This window comes from Brachycentrus maculatus, unplaced genomic scaffold (genome assembly GCF_059751285.1).
Source record: "Brachycentrus maculatus isolate JH-2025_06_01 unplaced genomic scaffold, ASM5975128v1 h1tg000338l, whole genome shotgun sequence".
Classification (NCBI taxonomy): Eukaryota; Metazoa; Arthropoda; class Insecta; order Trichoptera; family Brachycentridae; genus Brachycentrus; species Brachycentrus maculatus.
The window spans coordinates 217,373-227,806 of NW_028281087.1; the positions used below are offsets into that span (position 1 = coordinate 217,373).

The 10,434-nt window shown below is 33.6% G+C and overlaps 1 protein-coding gene across 1 annotated transcript; it reads right to left on the bottom strand.

The window, feature by feature from the left end:
• Positions 1-293: 293 nt before the first annotated feature.
• Vps60 (vacuolar protein sorting 60) lies at positions 294-8,643 on the bottom strand. The gene is made up of 5 exons (XM_088269094.1): positions 8,424-8,643; positions 7,946-8,097; positions 5,891-6,056; positions 3,767-3,890; positions 294-2,596 (listed from the first exon to the last, which is right to left on the bottom strand). The coding sequence occupies exons 1-5, from the start codon at positions 8,490-8,492 to the stop codon at positions 2,427-2,429; spliced, it is 681 nt and encodes a 226-aa protein (XP_088125220.1). The 5' UTR covers positions 8,493-8,643; the 3' UTR covers positions 294-2,426.
• Between the last annotated feature and the right edge of the window lie 1,791 nt (positions 8,644-10,434).

Below are 10,434 nucleotides of genomic sequence, written 5' to 3' on the forward strand. Positions count from 1 at the left end.
CAGCAAATCCTGGTCACAACTGTCGTCAAAAAAAGGCGATTCAGTTGGCTTGGCCACGTACTCCGCATGCCTCCTGAGAGCCTTAATCAAGCTTGCCTCTTTTACAAGGCATCAGGTTCGCGCCGCCCAGGACGACCATTGCTGACAATTCGTCGGCAGTTCTCGTCAGAACTTCGCGACGCGGATCTGACTTGGGAGGATGCAAGGGAGCTGGCAGCCGACAGAAAAGCCTGGAGACAGTTTGTGGACTCCATATGCTCCACCTAGGGAGCGGATATGGTTATTATTATTATGTATATAATGAAAGTGTTATATTTAAAAAATTATATATTTACAATCATAACAGCACTTGAATTTTATTATGTAAAACTAGATCATATCTAATAAATATATTAGCGTAAAATCTGCACTAAGTACATGCAAAATTAAAATCTTTCAACAAATATTTTGATTATAGTAAAAATTCCTATTTTGAGTGAAGTGGTGCAAATAACGGGCATGTGTTTTACTTACATATCCATACGATTTGACAAACTTAAATTAGTGGAGGTGCCTTTTATTGTTATTACACAGTGACATCTCCAAATGTAATTACATATACTAATACAAATACATATATGCATCCAGTATAACATGCCATATTTCACAGACTATAAGATATTTTTTCTTCAAAAAATTGCCTCTAAAATTTAGGTTCATCTTATACTTGAATTAAGTATGGAAATGTCCAGTTTTTTATTTCATTTTCCTGCCCGTCTTAAAAATGGCCATGTATTCAATGCCGTCGAAAACCTATCTGTCTCTGGTAATATTAATTACCAGATAATAATTAATCCACCACACAACACAAAATGTGCATTTGTAGTACATATACAAAAAACTCACTACAATTGTGAAATATTATATTTTCTGAGGCAAACACTCTCCCCCCCCCCCCATTCTGTCAAAGGTTCCAGAAGAGAAGTTAAGATGACGATTTTCCGGAATTTAAAGTTCAGTTGGGTTTTATAAGCTGAGATTTTTTTATTCTGCATTGCAATCCAACAATGAAAAAGGTAAAAATGTTATGTAATAAAAAAAAATTAAATTATTGTGTGTCTTATAGTCCGTAAAATACGGTAATCCATTTTAATATGATGTGCATTAAGCATAATGTGGCGACTATGAATTTACATACATATTGTTCATTGGACATAAATTATGGATTATTATAAATTACTTGTACTAATAATTTCAAATAATATCAAAAGGAATATGGGATTCAAATTTTAAAAAATTATCTGTTTATTCAATATTTAAATGGATCAGTTATACAGTAAGTAAAAAGTAAAAATGAAATGTTTTACCAAACCATTTGATCAAAAATCAAATATGATCATGGAGCAGTAAAAATACATATTCCGCACAACTCAAAATAATACATTTTCATTTATCGGCATATGGTATACTGAAAAAAAAATATATTACTTAATTATTTTAATTGAATTTCTTGAAAAATCTTTATAACATATAACTCAAATGCTTCCCTGTCATAATTTTACTTTTGTGCACATCATAATATTCCTGTAAAGGCACATACAAAGAAAATTTTTAATTACAATTAAAGATTTTTTATTTGCCGAAATATGAGCAAATATACACCTACGATTGAGTGATTTATAATATTTAAGGTTAAAAAAAGGGAAAAAAAATAATAACAACTTAATAAACCGCCCTACCTTTGGGTTATTATTCAAAAAGTAGATAAAAAAAATCCTCAGGATTTATTTCAAAAGATTTCATAGGTGCTCAACATAAGATGTTGCGGGATATATTTTTTGTAATTATATTTTGTGTTGTGTTTGTATAATTTTGTGTTGAATGTAATATATCAATCAACATAATCTCAAGAGATCTTACAAATGAGGTAGAGAGTGATACTGACTTCGAAATACTAAACGCCCTGTATGACGTATTTGTATGCGTAGGACAAGTAGGAACTATTTGAAGTATCATAAACGTTTCTGTGGTTGCGAGTATACTTTTTTGTACCTGATGATAAGCATAAGATATAGCAAGCAGATATATCACATACGTTTGTATGGGTAGGGGGTTAAAAATATTCTAACTGCTGAGGTAAACGATTCTTATTTTAATTTCAACTCTAATATTTTATAAAGATATTATAATAATATTCTTTATCCATGTTTCATGCGGCTTATACTATCAGAAATCAATAAATTCAGAAAGAGTACGTAGAAAAAACTTAAAAGACAAATTTTAAGGTTGAATACTATAATATACGTTTTGTGTTAGAAAATACATATGAATGTTTAATTTAGTTTGTACAAATAAAAAGTGCATATTTTACAATTTATGTATAAAAGTGTGGTTATGTTAGTACATCATAATCAATTGCAGCAACGGGAAGAAGCACATAAGAAGTTTCAGTGTGTCGTTTTGCTGGCACTCGGGAGTTGGGGCAATCCAAACTCATCCACAAGCACACCGTCTTTGTTCCTGATACTGTCGGCTCCTGGCTCCTTGTCCGGTGCTGCCGGTGCCTTTACCACATCATCCAGATAGCTTGTGTCATCATCCAGAGCTATTTCATCACCTGGAAATGATATTTCTTAGATGAGATGTAAAATAAAAGTGGTCAGGTTAGGAGTCGTAATAATCGTCGGGTATGTATGACGAAATGTATGAACATGGAAGAGGCGAAAAATGTTTGCAAAGACAGAGTGGTGTGGCGTTCTATTCTCTATGCCTAGCCCTGCGGCGAAGCGGCGTGATGGTTAGTTAGTTAGTTTAGATATGTAAAATGCATATATAGACTGTCCTTAGTTATTGCAAATGGTAAATATTTATGTGCCAACCAAAAACACAAGAAACCATCAAATATTTTACTGTAATAACAGCCGGACAGTGTCTGGATTTAATAATACATTCACCGAATGCAAAACCTCGGCAATGATTTTGCAGATCATACCGATATCTGATACATGTCACTTGCTAACTATAAAGCAAGAATAATCACAATATTTCAGGCTGATGTATAATTCCTTGTCTGATATGTTCATCCTTGTTTAATAGTCTTTAAAAGAGATTATTATTTCATACAACAATTGTTACATGTATTTTATATTTATTATGTACAAATTGGCTAAGGCTGTAAATAAACTAAAAAAATTAATACCAATTTTTATATAGCTGTGCATGTTTTTATACATACTCTTGTTACAGGTAAAACATGATTTTTTAAACAGCTTTTTTGTGCGCAATGGCATCGCCATTTGTTGAACGTAATGGCAATAAACGTAATAATAAATAATAACTCTTTATTCCAGCTTGACTAAGTGGTAATATTAACACACTTTGTCGATTGATGCTTAAGGTTGGGAAGTGTATTTTTACCTTCTGCGCTGGCCTCATTTCAAAGTCAGAAAAGAAAGAATTACATATTTAATGTTTTTACTCATTATTAATGTCTTAACTATATGTACATATTTATCAAATCCCGTTGCCAGCAGTCCGCAGGCGTAAAAATACCCGTCCGAAATGTGTTAACTATTGCTCATAGCAGATGGCATGCTTCTTGACAGCAGCAGAGATATTATATATCCACAAGCATTGTGTAATCAAACCTAGTAGAAATATTTAGTTTCTCTCTGTTTTCTTTCCATTTAACCAGACTGGGCAACAGCAACGCGTGAATATGTACAGCTAGTTAAAAAAAAAACAGTTTTTGTTGCTAATCAAGAAGGTAAGAAGTGTTTTATCATACCCAGAGCATCAAGTTCGGCTGCAAGCTCATCTTCATCAATATCCGGCATCCCGTACTGTCTCCCCAGAGCCTCCTGGACCTCATCAGCTTGCTCCAACATATCGGCCATCTCATCGTTCACATCCTGCAATAACAAAAATAATCATTTTGTGGAAACAAAATACCCAAGGAGTCCACAAACTGTATCCAGGCTTTTCTGTCGGCTGCCAGCTCCGTGCGTTCTCCGTACGTTCCAGCAGTGTCAGCAGTGGTCATCCTGGGCGGCGCAAACCTGATGCCTTGTAAAAAAGGCAAGCTTGATTAAGGCTCTCAGGAGGCATGCCGAGTACAGGGCCAAGCCAACTGAATCGCCTTTTCTTGACGACAGTTGTGAAGTTGTTGTGTGTGTTTTCTGCGTCCTACGCCTTATTTCTTCATTCCTTACAAAGTCAAACCACCGCACGCCTAAAATTCTCCGCAGATACCTATTCTCAAAGCTTAGTATGTATACGGCTGCTCTGGGCCCTTGTAAGGTGCCATGTTTCACAGCTGTATAAGGGAACAGGGGCAATGCAGGCAAATTGATTTTAATGCATGAAAACACAGACATGATTCTCACACTGTAGAAACATAGTGTAATTTAATTTAAACATAGATAATAATGCTTTTTATTGATTTGGCATCAATTTGTGGAATAATATAATGATTTTAACATAAAAATAAAGCACTAGGCAAAGATGCCTAAAGTTTCCGACCACATAATAATTGTATTGTGTCACCAAAAGAACTGTTTATTTCATTTTTTTTTATTGGTTAAATAGTTTGTTGGAATAGAGACTGCAAATTTTGTTGTTAACTAATTTTTTGGTTATAAGGTAGTGTAAATATTGTACTTTTTTCCAGATGTTTTTATATATCACAACATTGTTGCCATAGTACCCTAAGGATGGCCCCGTAATGAAGTCCAAAACCTTGGCAAGTACTAAAGTTCCACGGCAAAATAATGAATTAAAAAATCTATTTGGATCTGATTGTCTTTTAAAATCGGAGAAATTTTAATACAAATTTGGATTGGCACATTTTTTTTAGTATTTTAACTTAATCTGTCAAAATTGGGTTAAAATATTGAAATTATTATATGCCCTTTTGAAACTAAATAATGTTTATTATTTTTATATTTTGGAGGTTCGTTGCACTCTTATTTATGAAAATAAAAACCGTCCCTGGTATCAGGATAAAATTTAAGCACACACAGTACATTCTTTTTCTACTTTAGCCTTCTATCTTCCACTGAAATTCAAATCGGCACTTGAATAATCAACTAGAAGGCAAACAGTAAAATGTTTTTATTGATGATTCAGAGCCCAGACTTTTCGCAAACGTCGTTGTGACATATCGCAAATTTAAAATATTAAAATTATTATATGCCCTTTTGAAACTAAATAATGTGCATTATTTTTATATTTTGGAGGTTCATTGCACTCCTATTTATGAAAATAAAAACCGTCCCTGGTATCAGGATAAAATTTAAGCACACACAGTGCATTCTTCTTCTACTTAAGCCTTCTGTCCTCCACTGCTGGATATAGGCTTCTTCCGTATCCTCCCATTTTTTTCAATCTGTTGCTGCTTGCAGCCAGTTTCTACTCCCCACAGCGGCTGCGTCATCGGACCACCTGTTTTGAGGTCTTCCGATGCCTTTGTTATTCTCCCAAGGTCTCCATCTTAAAATTTTAGGGGTCCACCGTGTGGGGTTCTGTCTTGCAACATATCTCGCCCATTGCCACTTGAGTCTTGCTACGCACACAGTGCATGTCACTATATATTTCATAGTCACACAGGAGAAAGTGACCAACTAACAAATCGTAAAATGTCAGGAGGGGTATTTAAGTCACATTTGCTTGGCAAGAAAATAAACATCAATGCAGTTAGTCATTCTTAACAAGTCAATATATTATACTTCCAAGTTTAAAATCCTTTGGGATATTTTTCAGGGCAATATTAAGCTAGTAAAATATCAAATAGTCAAAGGTCACGTTTTTGTTAAAACTGCACATGGTCACTTTCTCCTGTATGACTACGATTTACCAGTTCACTCAGAATAGAGAAAAACATCTAAAAGAATACAGAATAATAAAAGCTTACCTCTATTTGATCAATATTGATTTTCTTGAACTCCTTCTTCATTTGTGATAGGCCATCCTTCATTGCAGTAACTGTGGCGTGAGTATCCTTCAGGGTCTGGGTGGCGTAATTAGCTTGCTCCATGTTGAATGATTGAGATCTCAAATTGTCAGCTTGTTGCTCGTACCTGATGTTGTCAAATCACACAAATTTAAATTACCAAACAGGTTAGTTACTGGATAAGTACTATTTTGTTGCGCTAAGAGTTATTGGAACGTATTCTTTGTGTAAAATGGGGTCTTACCATACTTTACAAATAAAATTATCTCAATAATAGATAGGAAGATGATCGTATAAATTACAACCAACTAACCATCACGCCGCTTCTCCGCAGGGCTAGGCAGAGAAAACAGAATGCCTGTCTTTGCAAACATTCTTCGCCTCTTCCTCATTCATGCATCTCCTCATACATACCCGCCGATTATTACGGCTCCTAACCTAACCACTTTCAAGTATTTGGCATACCTGATCGTGCCAAGTTTTTCTCGGTCATCCTCTGCTCCTTTTTCCAATTACATTCGCCTCATAAATACCTCACTCATTCAGTCTACATGTCCAAACCATCTCAACACACCTTTCTTAATTTTATCGATAATGATTATCTCAGCTTTGCATTCCTTCCTTATTTCACTATTCGAACATCTATCACACATCGTTTTGCCGCACATTCTTCTGAGAGATCGCATTTCGACTGCATTCAGTCTACTTTCATCCTTCTTTTGCCAACTCCATGTTTCACTTATCATCCAACTACCAAAAACAGATTAATAATGCTCTTCAAAATTTTAGCCTTATACAACTGTTTGTAATTATTCTATTCCTATTCTCATTGAAAATGTCGTGAAAAAAAGGAAAAACAAATAAAGTGAAATAAATCACTTCTTTTAATGCATTAAAGAAAACATTTAATTTAGTATTAGATTAAAACCAATATTTTTAGCTTTTCCACTTTTTTTATTTGACCAGCGACCGGGTTTCGTCGTTACCGACATCATCAGACTGGTGAGAGGCTATTGTATGATATTAAATTGTATTGTATGATAAGTATTGTATGATATTAAAAATATTTTTTTATAAAGGTTTTTTTGTATTGAAAGCACGATTTTATATAAAGTTATAATTTTATATAAAGTTATATAAAGTTATAATATATAAACTTAAATTCACTCAAATTAAATTAATTTCTCAATAAAATTATATCAAATCATGGTTATCAACTCCTGCCTTCTTTTATATATAACATAACAATTTGTATAGCCTCTCACCAGTCTGATGATGTCGGTAACGACGAAACCCGGTCGCTGGTCAAATAAAAAAAGTGGAAAAGCTAAAAACATTGGTTTTAATCTAATAATAAATTAAAAATGCAATTCCATCACAAAGTGTCAGTGGATAATATAAATCTATTAAAGAAAACATTTTTTGTGTTTGGGTTAGTTCTTCTTCATGTGTCCAGCCAGGTCTCCCAGACGTTGACGATCACTCGGGAGAAACCTTGTCTATCCTGGGCAGCATAAAACAGCTCCTCCACACCTCTCATCCCGGTCCACTCTGGAATGTTCTGAAGCCAGGAAAGCTGGCTTCTTCCAACCCCTCCAATATTTTTGCCAATATATTATTTCTTCTCAAACTCTATTACACTAACCATCTACAAATCTTCAAGACCAACTCCGAAGTGACCCTTGAAAACTTTTATTCATATTTAACGTGTTAACCGGGCGGGACGCATAAATACGTCAAACGTAAACAATATCGGGTACGGGTAGGACATGTGAATGCGTCCTTGAAATATATGTTGCGCCCTGGAACGGGCAGGACGTATATTTTTCCAACAACAAAGGTATTAGTCATCCATACATGTCTCCACATGAATTTAAGACATGGAGTGAATCAGTATTCGCGCCCGTTACAAGTTGCGGAATTGGACAGCGGACCGCCCGGGTAACAGGTTAATATCTTAATCATTTTCATGGGTAAGCACACTCTTATAAATAATTGTCGTTATTTTTTACTTACATTTTCTTTTGTTTCAAAACCCGCAATGCTTTTTGCTTAACAGAATTCTTAGCGGGACCTTCGCGCATTTTTGCCATTTGGTCTTTGTATTTTCGTAACTCAGTCTCAAGCTTCTGTATTTTTTTCTCGATATTTTCTGCACGGCCATCAACCTAAAAACGAAAATAAAAAGAACCATTAAATTGGAGAAATCAAACATAACAATAATTGTCAACAATAACAAGCAACCATTAATATTTACAAAATAAACACTAGCATAAAATATACATATATTTACTAAATCGTGAAAAAAAAAACAAAAAGTATGTGTGATATCGTCGGATTAAAGTGTTCAAACACCACAAGTTGAAAATTATGAAGCCCATAACTTTATAATTATATTCTACGCGTGAAATTAACCAAAATATGTTCACCAAAGGTCATTTTCATCATGAAATTAAAAGTTACTAGCCCACCCAAAATTAACAATAATACTTACCCCCGCTATGCAATCATTTATACTCGGCAATGGCTCCTTTGGTTTACTTTTTCCGAATATTCTATTCATTTTGCAGCGAAATTCAAATCGGCACTTGAATAATTAACTAGAAGTCAAACAGTAAAATGTTTTTATTGATGATTCAGAGCCCAGACTTTTCGCAAACGTCGTTGTGACATATCGCAAATTTTGTCTATGGTTATTGTGTCTAGGGATACCAGTTGTAATAATAAATGGTGGAATTGTACTTACCTTCCAGTGTTACAAAAATAGCAAGCTCTCGGTTATCCTAATATGTAAAAAGTACGCCCCTAGAGATAGATTTTGACATCATATCTATTTCTTCTTAGATCAGAGGTTTTATTCAAAAGAATTTTGGTTTTCTGCAAGAACCACGGGGTAATGTATAGTTTTTTTTTACAATAGATGTGATGTAAATTTGATCGTAAATTTCATTAAAAAAAATAAGTTCCGCAATTGAGGTGCCATAAAAGAAATTTAATTAAATATTACAAAATACAAAATTATGTCCTGTATTTCACACCACGCTGTTTTTGGTCACTAAACATTGAATCGTATCATAACACAATGAAGGAGAATGTGATATTCCTTCAAATTTTGATAACTTTTGGAAGGCAGATGGCAGGTTTGGATATATAAATGTCTACTTATTTTCGTAGATGAAATATGTGACCGGGCACTAATCCAGACACAGAATAATTATATTTTCCTGTTTTAGTTCCTTTTATTGATTAATTAATATTTTCATAGGGTTTAAAGTGTTTATGCTGAATACTTTATTATAACAATATCTAAAACTTAAATAAAAATATCAAAGTTTCATTTATAAAGCGTTATTTTCTTCGGAATGCTCTTTAATTTATCTGCGAGATACAAAATGATTTCAATTTGTTTACAGAAATGACTTAATAAATGCATTTTACGGGATTTTACGTAATATCAATATTTATTGGAGGGGAAAGGGAAGGCAAAAAAATATCTTTTACACTCATTTATCGATGTGATACATTTATTTACATGAATTTTTCTTCGGATTTTAATACATAAATTGTATTTGTGCTAATAAACATTATTTAGAATATAACTGACAACAATAACAATTTTATTACACGACTATCGTTTTTTCCATTTTCACATTTTTTATTGTTTTGTCTAACGTCAAATAACACTTATCAGGGTCTAACATTTTATAATGATTAAAACACGAATTAAAATACTTTTAAGTTTACAACACTATATCAACATTTGTTTATATTCAACAAATATTTATGTACATGGGACTTTCTCTGTAGAAATTAATACAGAATGATTCAAATATATTTTAAATGTGGGTCGTTTGTGAACCCGGTCACTCAATCTTTGTTTATATTCAACAAATATTTATGTTTATGGGACTTTCTTTCTAGAAAATAATAAAAAATGATTCAAATATATTTTAAATGTGGGTCGTTTGTGAACCCGGTCACTCAATCGGTGTATCTGAATGGATCGTTCATAACGACTCATTCAGATACACTTACTGAGTGACCGGGTCTTCATTTCGTGTGAATCTCGTTCATGAACGCCGATTCATTCAAATACATATACCGGGCCGCTGCCGATCAACGCGTTGATCTGATTTGAGGGACGAATCCTTTGTTTGATTCGGTCACTAGTTCAATGATTCATTGGTTCTGTTACTGATTTACTGATTCAGTCGTTGTCGTCGATTCAGTTTGTAATGAGAGAAAGAAATGAAGGAAATAAGGTTTTATGATATTTAAAAAATCCAGGGACCTTTGTTGGACCGACAGTAGGTATCCGAAAATCACAATGATCCGATACTTTTAGTGTTACCACTGATGTGGATTTTTGAATTATAAGATCAGACCCACCTACAGTACAAATTTAACATTTTTTTTATTATTCAACCTTAGGTATTTTCCTTTTTCTCTCTCTCTCCCTTTTCCTCTATAGGATAAGTATGTAAATATCACACTAAGTATCAAGA